At 56.7% G+C, this 12654-nt stretch overlaps 1 protein-coding gene across 1 annotated transcript in view; it reads right to left on the bottom strand.

Annotated features, from left to right (window-relative positions):
• Positions 1 to 137: 137 nt before the first annotated feature.
• The window catches only part of PEX14 (peroxisomal biogenesis factor 14), a 143707-nt gene continuing 131190 nt past the window's right edge, over positions 138 to 12654 (bottom strand). Inside the window, exons 5-9 of the mRNA XM_042954228.1 lie at positions 11684 to 11769; positions 8428 to 8530; positions 7156 to 7253; positions 3266 to 3357; positions 138 to 1447 (exon numbers count right to left, since the gene is read on the bottom strand). Of these exons, the coding sequence (XP_042810162.1) occupies positions 1003 to 1447; positions 3266 to 3357; positions 7156 to 7253; positions 8428 to 8530; positions 11684 to 11769 (824 nt within the window). The 3' untranslated portion in view covers positions 138 to 1002. The remainder of the gene's footprint in view (positions 1448 to 3265; positions 3358 to 7155; positions 7254 to 8427; positions 8531 to 11683; positions 11770 to 12654) is intronic.

Below are 12654 nucleotides of genomic sequence, written 5' to 3'. Positions count from 1 at the left end.
TGTCACCCATCGGGCCCACGGGAAGGGCTGCCCAGGCAACCCACCCGGCCCCCCTCCGGGCTCAGGGGCACAGCCCTGGGTGAGACCCACTCCCGGGCAGAGGATGCCGCGAGCAGACAGGGAGCCACAGGCAGGAATTAAATAGTGACAACTCGTATTTATTACAATTATATACAGTAGTATCTTATATTCTGAAACCCATACCTGATCACACAAATGAACATGTGTTTCGGGGGCGGGGGGCAGACGGGGGGGCCCTGACGCCTGGCTCCTACGTGGGAGTGAGAACCACGTCTCGCCATGGGGTTAGCTGAGTCACGATGCAGCGAGCGAGCGAGGACGGGAGAAGTGCAGAATGATTTCATTTGTCTGGAAGGACGACGGGCGCGGTGGGGCTTGGACGGCGCGTGGGGGCGCAGCCTCTGGACAAGAGCTGGCTGTGGGGCCCCGGGAGGCCCTTGCCGAGAGAGAGAAGAGCACAGGGCCGTGGCTTCTGGACACATGACGAGACGGCCCCCGGCCCCTTGTGAGGCTAGTGAAGCAGCCGCGGCAGGACAGGAGGGCGGCAGGTCAGCAGATACCACATCGACGCGGCTCTTCCTCCGCGGAGGACCGGGAGCCAGGTAATTAAACTACCTCTTGTCATGCACGGTGTTAGGTTAGCTAAGATGCTCAGCAGACACGCCCTGGACACGACCTCCGTCTGGGAGACAGGGCTGAGGTGGGCCCGGGCCCGGAAAATTTGCGCCCTCAGCCGGACGTGAGAACAAGGTCGAGGCCCAGCCGGCTGGGGCCGAGCGGAGGAAGCGGCAGGCTGGGGCTGGCGTTCAGGACAGAGAGGCCGGCTGCACGGAGACTCGTCCCCGCGCACAGAGCTCGGGCCCCACGGAGGCGGAAGGCTGCGACAGCTCGGCCCCGCCTGCACGAGGCGGCCCTCCCGGAGCTGGAGGAGGAGGAGGAACCCGGCCAGGCGGCCCAGCGGAGGCCGGCTGCCCTCGGGGCCTAGTCCCGCTCGTTCTCATTGCTGGCACCCTCGGGCCGTCGCAGCTTTTCCACCTGCTCGTTGATCTGGCCGTCCCCACCCCGGCGGTCCTCCCTCTGCACCCCCAGGCAGTCTTCCTCGTCCACGTGGCTCACGTCCTCATCCTCCTCCTCCTCGTCCTCCCTCTTCTCCTCCTCGCCCTGCACCTCCATTCTCACCTGGCCCTTGACGTCCACCACCCCCTGGCCCTCCTCCTGGGGGCCCAGCAGGTGGTAGGTGGCCGTGGAGCCCTCGGGGCTGTGGCCCTCCTTCACGGGCGAGGATGACGTGGACTCGTTGCTGACGGGCGAGATGTCACTGCTGCTGTGATGGGTGGCAGCAGCGGGGCTGGAGGGGGACGGGGACTTGACCGGGATCTGCCAGGACGGGATCTTCGGGGCCGAGGGGGACGGTGGGAATTGCCTCCTGACAGAGGGAGAGAAGAAGCAGGGTCGGTGCCGGTACCCTGGGGCCCTCGCTCGGCAGAGCCGCACACGTCCCCCGGCCAACGCACTCCCCCAGGGCCGCTGAGCCGGGGGCAGGACGCACTGGGCCGCCCACCTCCCACCCTGCCGCCCAGAAAAAAGGCCTCTTGGCTGGTTGGAGGTTGGAGCAGAAGTGGAAGCCAGAAGTGCCCTCAGAGCACCCTGCCTCACTCAGGGTGCCTCCCGGGCCCTCCCTGCCTGGACCAGGCCTGCCTTTCTTGGCAGGTACTGGACAGCTGGCCCCAGGGGCTGCCACAACTGAAGCCCGCTCCCTCCCAGTCCTTAGTCCCTAGGAGAGGGGGCTGGGGGTGGAGGGGCCAGCAGGGAACTGAGGCTGAGCCAGGGAATTGGGGACCCAAGCCACGTGGCCTCGACTCCGTCTACCTTATCTCCGGCCTGGGCAGAAGTGGGAAGGCCTGGCCGCTGGCTATGGGCTCAGAGACCTCACAACCAGAAGGGTGACGCCGGTGCCCTGGGCCAGCCCGGACCTAAGCCGATTGCACGAGGGACCCGGGAGGTCAGGTCCCCTTGGCAATGGCTCGAGGGCGGGCAGGCCCATCTCTGCCTGAGCCGAGAGGACAAAGGCTTAGGACAATGGCCTGCTCCCTCCTGGGCTGCCCACGGTCCACCAGCGCTGGTCTCAGGACAGCTCCCCCCACTGCCCCGACCCCACAGCATGGCGTGCGTACAACAAAGGCAGCGTGGATGCTAACAGAAAATGCAGTTTGCGGTTTCCTTGCCTCCAAAGTTTCCAAACTCCCTGCTCTCTGTCCCCCTGACCTCAAAGGCTCTTGTCTCCTAGGTTCAGAAACACAAAAGATTTCTCCTAATGACAACCCTCTAGTCGCCAAGCTCGGTCACACCTCTCTTAGGGCCATGTTCTTTTCTCCCAAGAGGGCCTACAAGAAGGTGGCTTAGAGAAATGGGTCCCCTGGTTGGGGCCACAAGACCCCTGCAGCCCCCAATCCTTGACCCCAAGTGGGTGTACCTTTGGACCACCTCACAGAGCCCCTCCTAAACCCCAGAGAAGTGAGAAGCCAGGCAAGGCCGACCCAAAGTGCCCTGCAGGCCAGGTGGCCAACCATCCCAGTATCCACCTCGGGACTGAGTGGCTCCTGGGGCACAGGGCTTGCGGATTTAAAGCCAGCACAGGTTGGTCACCCCTCCGCTCAGGGCTGCACTGGTGACACGGCCTCCACTGTCGGGGCTCATGGCAGGTGCTGTCACTGCAGGACAGGAGGAGACCAAAGAAGCTAGGGGCGGGATGGCAGGCACTGCTTCTGTCCCCTGCCCTGAATCGGAGAATCCTTCCAGCTGAGGACTCCCTGGCCTTCTGCGAGGAACTTCTCTGGGACCACACTGTCCACTGAGAGGTCCTGTCAGGGCTCAGGAGGGAGGAGGAGGCGATGGCCCCGCCTGGAGGCCCTGTTTCAGGATGGGGATGTTCTCTTCAGCTCCAGGTCCCGTGTTTTGGCTGCAGCTGTCCCTGACCGGGTCTTGACAAGGCACCCCAGGCTGTCCCCCTTGGAGTGGGGGGGGGGGGGGGAGGGGCGCCTCTGGGGGAGGGAAAACAGAAGCTCCCAAGGTTCCCAAACTCAACCCCTGAGTCTCCCGGCTCAATGAGGGGCTGGACAGACAGGGACCCCTCAGGGGGACTCGTCTCATCCCTTCCCGTGACAGCTGGACAGGCCCCAGGGGCTCCCACTTGGCGGCCCCAGGCTGGGGCAGAACCACAGCCCAACCCCCTCTCTCCTCCTACCGATTTAAAAGCAGCCCTTTCAAGGAGTTAATTTCCGACTTGAGTTCATTGATATTCTGGGACTCCAAGATCCAATTGGTAGATGTAGTGGCCTGAAAGTCAAAACACGGGAGAACAAGGATCAGAGCGGCACCCCCCCCCTCCCGCCCCGTGGGGCTCCGCCAGCCAGGGTGGCGGGAGGGCCCGCAGCGTCAGCAGGATGCAGGGCGTGCTGTGTCCTGCGTGCCAGCTTGGAGACCGCTTGGGAAGGTTCTGCCACTGCCCATCCAGGGGTCTACCCTCCTGGGTCTTTCTGTTTAAATGACGGCACCCTAAAAACAAATACTGCCACCACTCTGTTCGGGTATCTGATGATATTAAGCAATTGTGACATGCATTTAGCCGTAGAGTAACGGTATTCTGGCTGTGCAAAATACCAGCAGCAAAAGAGCCCCTATCCTTCAAGAGATGCAAACAGGAAGTGTCTGCGATACGTGATGACCCACTGTCTGGCAGGGGCCGCAAAGCAAGCTGGGGGCACGAGCAGAGCCCGGCTGAGACACGCGCCCAGCTGTGCGACAGAAGCACACTGTCCGGGCTGCAGCCCTGTTTCCGTCACGGGTTTGAAACGTCCCATTAAAACCAACTAACAGAACAGGTGACTCCCATCTCCACACCAACTACACCAGCGGAGCCACCCTCCCTGCAGAGATCACCACACACAGCACTGGACTCGGGGGTGAGACCGGCAGCCACCACAACCCCACAGTACGGGCCTACCTCGTTTTACTGCGCTTCGCAGACCTGCGTTCTTACAGAGGGAAGGTCCGTGGCGACCCTGCATCGAGCAAGTCTGTCGGCACCGGGTGCCCCGGAACCGTTTGCTTTGTGTCTGTGTGTCACGTTTCGGCAATTCTCACAGTGTTTCAAACTTTTTCATTATTATTGTATTCGTTGTGGGGATCTGTGATCAGCGAATAGGACTCTTGCTGAAAGTTCACATGACGATCAGCATTTTTTAGCAATAAGGTATTTTTAAATTTAAGGTAGGTACGTTTTTCTCGGCAAAATGCTACTACATCCTTAATAAAGTATAGCATAAACAGAACTTTCACGCGCACCGAGGAACCAAAAAAGTAACGTGACTCGCTTTCTTGCAATAATTGCTTCACTATGGTGGTCTGGAACCAGACCCGCAGTATCTCTGAGGCGTGCCTGTACTGGGGGGTCAGGGAGACCGCTGGGCACCCGCCCGGCCCGGCCCTCAGCTCCAATCTCAAGCAGGCCCGGAAGACAGGCTTCGCCTCGGAGCACCTTCCCGTGCTCCTGGGAGGCCTGCGTCTCCCTCCTCAGCGGGGTCGGGCCCCCAGGCCGCACCCCACTAAGTGCAAAGCTACCACAGCATGCAGGCCACACAGTCCGTCCACAGTCAGTGTTTGGGGATGACTCTGAAGGCTCAGCAGAGGGAAAGAGGCTGTTCTAGGACTGAACTCCGATTCTCTCCCTGAAGAGGGTCCACGGGAGAAAGGGACAAATACCATCTTTCCATGCATACCTTTCCCCTTTGATTTGACCATTTTCCAAAGAAACTTCAGACAACCATAGCTTTCTTGGGCAAATCTTGTTGAGACAGACAGAGAAGAGGAAAGTCCAAACGGTGGCCCCCCAGGTGGTAGCTGCCGGTGGCCAAGCGGCCTGTGAAGTGTTTATGGGCCAATTCCAGGCATGACGGGCCCAGGTGCGCGGGCCTGCATCCACCAGGCTGGACGCCACCTCCCGGTGGCTTCAAGTGCACTGGTTAGTCGTGCAAGGCCCCGGCTTCCCTGACACCTCTACCCGGGCTGGCAGCGGGGAGGGGCCCTGGACGGTCCCACCAGCCTTGTGCGGGCCTCTAGCCTGGGGTGGGGGCCGCTCTGGGCCTGCTCAGGCGAGCGCTCCTTCACAGGGAGAAGCCCCTCAGAGGGGCCGGAGGTCTTGGCGGGAGCGCACGCAACCACTGCAAACACCAGTCGCCCGCACACACATCCCCTCGGGGTCCTCGCTCCAGACCACCAGACAGCGCAGATCCAGGAGCCACTGTTCTGGCTTCTCTGAGACCTTGAAAGCCATAGCAGCCCATTAACAAGGGAGCAATTTCCACTCACCGGCCTACAAAGGACTCAAATTTCCAAACGCATATGGTGCCAGATGCCAGGATTTAGAAATAAAATCTGACATCTGGGGCTTTTTAGCCAGTCTCTTTAAAAAACAGTTGTAGAAAACTCCCAGCCTTCAGTTTTATGTAGGTTTTTTAATTACTTAACGCTCTTCTTTTTAATTTTTTACAGTGCTGCAGTAGGAGTTTGGAAGCCAGATATAAAAACTTACGTTACAGCTGAGAAAACACAGCTCTGAGTCTCTGGTTTATGGGGTAACCAAAGTCTTCCCTCTTTTGGGTTTCAACACAGCACCAGTGAGCCCCTCATCAGGACAGGAGAGGATGAAGGCAGCTGGGGGTGGCGGGGGTGGGGGGGTGGGGGGGCGGGACCAGCAGGGAGGCAAGCACAAGAAACCCACAGAGGCAGCGCTCAACCACCGAGCACAATCCTGGGCCCCCTCCCCTCTTAAAATGCAACATGTGGTCTTAATCTTAACGCTTCAGGTCTGCAAACAGTTTTCCAATTTCCGGAATGGCTTCTGGCCATTGGCAGGCCACCGCTTCCAAAGATAATAGAGGAGAGTGGGGCGGGGGCCATAATACAGGCTTCCCGCTTGCTTTAAGGGCCGCTAGCCCACGGGGAGTGCGCACAGCAGCTAGAGGCAGCCGTGGGCGACCGCAGCCTCTGTGGGGGAAGTGCAGGCAGCACCTCGTGTGTGGGGTACCAAGAAGGGGAAAGGGGATTCTCGGGGACCCCTCTTCACAGGAGGTACCCCCAGATTCCATCAGAAATAGAAAGATTCCGGTTTCACTTCGTTTTGCAAACGCAAAAGCTTTGAGTGCTGGCTCACATCTGGTGGTGCACCGGCTGGGGCTTCTCCTGGAAGAGCCACTCAGAGTAGGTTCCTCTACAGCACGGGCTGTATGGAAGCGACCAGAAAGCAGCACAGGAACGGGGATGGACTGGGGAGGACAGTGGACATCCTGGAGCCACTGGACCACTGTCCCCTGGGCTCAGTCTAAATGCCTCGGGAATGACCCTGTCGTGCACCTACAGGCCTGGGCCAGAAGCCTGCAATCCCGGGAGCTGACAGCAGCTGGGCACTGTTGTAAGCATGTGCAGACAGTGAAGGGGTGCCATTACAGGTCCATTTTACAGATGAGGAAAGTCAGTCAGGGAGGTTAGGTAACTTGCCTGTGCTCACGCAGCTGGCACGCGGCAGAAGCAGATTTCAACCCAAGAGGTCTCATCCCAGGACCTGATATTGCCAAGACTACTCCAGATTTGGGAAGTAAGGCACGGAAACAGCCCCGGGCAATCCCAGCTGGCGCTCTGTTAGGGGCTCCCTGACTCCCCGAGACCTGGGTGTTGAGAATCTGCCCGTGGATGCAGGGTTTTGCGCAGGGCCCTGGCACACTCCCCCACTTCCCTGCTCCCTGGACTCGCTCTTGAAATGCTGTGACCTGTGGCCTAACGTGGCGTAAAGTGCCAGCGGAGACCACCCTGTGTCTATACCGGCCACCTCCAGAGCGTGGGCGTGAGCTGCCACAGGAGGGGCCGCAGGCAGAGAGCTGCCTCTCCTCCGTCCTGCGAGGAGGGGACACGGAGCAGGAGAGACGGGACGGTGGCCGCCTCCTTTCTCTGCGAGGACTGTGTGGGCCCCTGCTTGTGTATCCGGCATGAGAAGAACAAAGTCAGACCCCGTGGAACGTTGTAGACGAGCAGAGCACCGAGCAGAGCAGACCTGGACCCGAGCGGGTCAGGGACAAGTACCTTGGCTGCGGCCAGTTCGTGGGCGAGCTCCTGGACTTTCTGCTGCTGCTGAATCAGCAGCTCCTGGACGGAGGCTAAAGTCATCTGTAACTGAGTCACTGGGAGGAAAAAGCAGTCACATCTCTGTTAAATGATACACACAGATTCTTCCCTTCTCTGTCCACACACCTATAGCTGCCACATCTAATTTATCTGCAGTCATCGCCCACCCCACAATCCATATAATTTATCTGCACTCCGGGCAATCTACCTGCACTGCATCTAACCTCTAGGATTTCCACTCCATCTTTCTATTGTGCACTTGTCCGTGGTCAACAGTATATCCGTCCAAAACCTCTCCCCTCCAATTACATGTGCTTAGGATTTGCTTGGCTCTTCTGACTTCGGTTGCGTCCGCGTCCCTCATCTCACGCCCCTCACCGTGCAGTTCTCAGATTCTCCGAAGCTGGGAGAAACGCCTCTCAGACCCACACGATACCGGGCGCGGTTGAAGACCGCAAATCCCGCTTTCCTGACACTCCTTCCTGCCCTCCGTACCCAACCCGGAGGCTGCCGTAGCTCCCGGGGGCCACGGTGGTACCAGACCGTGTCCCAGCCGTGGGCCCTGGGGTCAGCCTCCCAGGGCCAGATGCACCAGAGCGTTTCTGGGGTCTCTGCAAGTGCACCCCAGTGGGACAGACTCCTGCCTGGGACAGTGGCTCTCTCGCTTGCCTGAGTTTTTAGATTCAGAGCCTCCGTCTAGTAAACAAGTTTATAAAGAGGAAAAGCCGCCTCTGGTGCGACAGGTCCCAGCTAATCTGGGCCATCACTGGGGCACCGGGTAATGAACGCCAGCCCTGTGGAGTCGATGACAGAGGAGGTGGCTGGGGTCCCCGGAGCCGCAGTAATTACAGCCTCTCTTGACCCTGTGCTGGATTCTTAGAGGGAAGGGGGAAAAAAATCGCTGAAAACCCCCCTGAAAACCTCACAGAAGCAGAAATTAAAAATGAACTTTACAGCCCTTAGAAAGGCTGTCATTTTATTCCCCTTATTAATATTCTGAGGTTGGGAGCCTTTCCGTAAAAACATAATTAATTGAGGCCGCGCCGACAGTAAACAAGCAATTTCAAATTAAACCGAAATGACGGCGGCTTCATTTGCAAATGTGAACAGATTCTCAGAGCAGATAAATGAAGTCACCACATAAAGTGGAGGCGAGGGGGAGGGGCGGGGCGAGAAGGGGCTGCTCGGGAAGGCTTGGAGGGGCGACTTGATGGAGTCATTAATCTTTACCTGTCTGTGCCACGCTGCCACTCAGCTCCGAGAGACTTGCCCCCATCCTCTCCAGGTGCTTCCTGTCCTCTCGGCCACCCACGATGAGGGGGAGCAGGTATTTCTACGAGGAGCAGGGTGGGTGTGAGCAGTGGGTGCCAACTTGGGGTTATTCTCCAGCGGGCTTGCCAGTTCTGCCCACCAACTTTCTCTCTGTCACCTCTGGGTTTTGGAAACCCGACACCGACACAAACACCGTAAATGAGATGTCTGAAAGTTACGAGGCTGATTAAGATTCTTTCTGAACGAGGACAAGGACCCAGAAGTAGGGGCGAGGAAGGTCCATGTGGTCTCTTTTTGGTTCTTTCACTTAATTACCTCACGGATGCTACATATATTTCAGTAACAAAAGCTATTTAAAATTCTGCTTTAAAAGTTGTAAGATAAAGGGGCACCCGGGTGGCTCCATCAGGTAAGCCCTCGGTTTCGGCTCAGGTCACGATCTCACAGTTTGTGGGATCGAGCCCTGCATCCAGCTCCGTGCTGACCGGGTGGAGACTGCTTGGGATTCTCTGTCTCCCTCTCTCTCTGCCCCTCCCCTGCTCGTGCACATGCTCTCTCTCAAATAAACTTAAAAAAAAAAAAAAGTTGTAAGATAAAAGTGTAGAAGGTGATAGAAGAAAGAGATCCCACTGATGGCCTCCAGGCAGTGGAAGGGAAGCTTTCTTCTCCGAACCTCTAAACACTTTGAACCTTGTGAATGAATTATCTATTCAGAGAAAAATGAGTCAAATAAACAAAAAATAATTTGAGAAACTAGATGAAAATCCACAACAGACTTCTGGGCCTTTGGTCCTTTTACTAGAGAATAATAGATGGTATTCCGAGGCCATCGAACGAGGTCCCACCTCAAGTTTGTTGTTGTTTTTTAAACTAAGCCTTGAATCCTCAGAACAAGTTTCCTTCAGGTGAGAGTCAAATGCAGTCAAATTCCCCCCAGACACAAGGGCAGCAGGAGAGGAAGGGGCGGAAGCTGAAGACACGGGCTCTGGGGAAAAGGAAGTGGATGCAACAGGTCAACTGAGTGACAGGGTCCAAAATTCAGGAAGCCTAGGGGAGCACGGGGGTCTTGGAACATTCAGGAAGAAGGCAAGGTGGGGCACAGCTGGTAACTGGCTGCCTACTTTGAGGTGCAAAGGGGCGGAAGGCAGGCAGCAGGGTGGCCGCTGGGAGAGCTGGAGGAAAGAACGTGGCTCAGGACTTGGCGCCTCTTGTCTTAGGAGCGTAAGCCCAGTCGTCACCATTAACGGGGTGGGACTAGAGGTAGCACAGCACAGGCTGGCAGGTGTGACCAAGGAACTTTGCTTCCTACTCCATTTGGTGCCCCGATGGAAAAAAAAGAGAGCAACTTCTCCATTAAGGCTATACTGGAGAAGGAGAAGGAGGTCTCTCACGAGGGGTTTGCGGGAGAACTCACTTCAAGAGCGACTTCTCGGCGAAGATCATTATTTAGCACACACATAGAAGCATTTTCTATTTTGCAAAGTGCTTTTCAACCGCTGTGTGAATTATTACCCACAACTGAGCCGAAACTCATCACATGTAGCCTTACGTTCTGGGCTGAAAGTTTCCCGAGTGTACAAGTCAAGAGATTCTTACGCATGTAACTAACGAAAAATTCGATTTCTGAGATCAAAAAAGCCACGGGAAGGAGCGCATACACTACCCGAGCCCAAACTGTCACGTATGTATAAAGCAAGATGACAGCGCTTACCTTTTTTTTTTTTTTTTTTTTTTAATTTAAAGAAACTAAAGAAATTCTCATCACCATTGTGACTTATCTTCCAACGTCTCTTTCTTTTTTAAGGCATAAAGATCAGGGCTTCATGGAAAGAACTGAAGATACCTCTGCTTTGCTCCTCTAGCCGCAGGCCATCCGAGGGCGGCCATGTGACCATTAGGTACTGCTTAGGAGAGCTGGGAGTGGTTTCGAGAATTCTTAGTGTTTTATTCTTCTTGATGACTGTAGGCAGTCAGTGACTGGAACCAGGCTTTCAACACACAGGGTCGGGGACGGGGACGGGGACCGGGGGGGGGGGGGGGGGGGGGCATTGGGTCAGAGAGCAGAGGGAGAAGTCCCAGGACCTAGAACATTTTGCTTCTGGATTTGACATGGAAATTTCCAATTCCAAGAATAGATGTTACCCTGAAAAAATTATACTCTGCTACAACTCTGTCACTAGATTTCGCACTAAGTCAAAAATTAAGAATCCCAGAGCACAGTGTTTAAACATGTTTCACGTGCTAAAAGTTACAATATTGAGTCTGGGAATTCATTCAGACTTTTTTTTTTTTTTAATCTGCAAATGAGGGGTGGAACCACAGGGGCTCAGGAGCGGAGGCCTTCTCCCCAGGACCAGTAGAGAGTCGTCTCTGGGGCTTACCCCGGCTCTGTGTCCTCAAAAAGACGCGCTTTGCTTCAAATCAAAGTTAGTGTCTGCTGGTCAGTATCTGGTTCGTATTTGGTATCAAGGAAGTACGTGTTCATTTCACGCCTGCACTTCTGTTGGGAACAATGAAGTCTGGGATCCAGCGGGTTGACCATGAAGTTTGCAGGAAAAAAAATCCCAGATTTACATGGATGCCAAGATAATATGTAGGAAACAGAAAACACAGCCCGTAAATAGGATTACAGTGAGATTCTCAAAGCCGGTTCCCAATACTAAAGTAGAAAAATAGCATACAGAATGCTTCCTGGGTGCCAGGCACACAGCACTTTCAAAGGAGCAGGGACTCCTTTGGGCTTCACAACAGCCTCGTGAGGAAGGTGCCACTGTCCCCGTCTTACAGGTGAGACCACTGAGCTACTACTAGGTGGCAGAACCAGGATGCCACACGGCAGCCGGGCCCCAGTGTCCATGCTCTCAAACACCGTGTTATTCTGTCTCTCAGAAATGCCCCGGCCACTCAGCATGTGCCGGGCACATGGCCTGTAGATGGATGGGCCCCACGGTCACCCTGTGCGGTGGGGACGCGGAGGAGCAGTGCTGAGTGCAGCAGACGAGGCGGGGTCTGGAGTTGCCACGCAGGCGGGGGCAGCACGGAGCCCGAGCCAGACGCCCCGCACAGAGAGCGTGTTCCTCCGCATACTCTGCCTCCACACGCGGCCCCTCTCCTGCCGTCGCGCTCCAGGGCTGGGCGCCTCGACACAGGTAAACCCTGGGACGGGGGAGCGTGGGGCTGAATGCCAGGGGAGCCACAGGGAAGGCGGACTTACCTTGTAGAGCTGGTGAAAGCCAAACGCAATGCCTGCCGTGATGACAGCCAAGGCGCCGTAGTCCCTCCATCGGGACCCCACAGGGCCTGAGGTGGGGAGAAAAGGGCGTCAGGAGAAGCACACGCGTCCTTCCTGGGCAGGGGAGAGCACGTGTACTGTCTCAATCTCAGAGGATCGGCATCTGTGACACACAACTACACGGGACGGCGTGCGACGGTCGGGAACAGCGGCTTGGCGTCGCCTCCCCGCCCTTTCCGGGCTCTCGGGACCACCTGCCTCAACCTCACACCTCCTGTGCAGAGGTGTGTAGCAGCGAGCAAGCCTCGGGTGGCCCTCAGGTGGCAGAGGCGATCTAGAGCACGGTCTCCGCTCTCAGGGAACAAAGGGTCCTGCGAGGCTGACACAAACACACTTGGGTGGGCGTCAATACACGTCCCCACGCCTGCCACCCACAGGGATGAGCTAAGAGCCACTTGAGAGGCAGAGGACGGGGGAGGGGAGACTACACCATCTGTGTATTCAAGACTTCACGAAGCATCCTCTGCGTGCCCGACCGTGTTGCAGGCACGGGGGCACAATGGCGACGAGACCCCCGTGTCCTGGTCTGCTCTCACACTCAACAAGTGCAGGAGACAGCTTCCAAACAACTGAGCAAGGCAACTCCGGAGAGTGATCAAGAAGGCCCAACAGGGCAGGCACCTGGCTGGCTCAGTCGGTGGAGCAGGAGACTCTTGATCTCGGGGTTGTCAGTTCGATCCCCCACGTTGGGTGTAGAGATTACTTAAGTAAATAAAATCTTAAAAAAGGGGGGGAGCCCCAACAGAGTGATGTCGGGGAGTCGGGGGAGAGAAGCAGGGGTCGGCAGGGCCTTGGAAGAGGCAGATGCTGAGGCCTGTGGGGTCCCAAGGACAGAGCTCCAGGCAAGGGACAAGCAAGTACAAAGGTAGGGGTTGACTTGTGTTCAAAGGAGA

Source organism: Panthera leo, chromosome C1, assembly GCF_018350215.1.
Source record: "Panthera leo isolate Ple1 chromosome C1, P.leo_Ple1_pat1.1, whole genome shotgun sequence".
In the NCBI taxonomy this organism is placed as follows: domain Eukaryota; kingdom Metazoa; phylum Chordata; class Mammalia; order Carnivora; family Felidae; genus Panthera; species Panthera leo.
The sequence above is the reverse complement of the archived record's forward strand: the minus strand, read 5'-3'. Positions and strand labels throughout refer to the sequence as shown.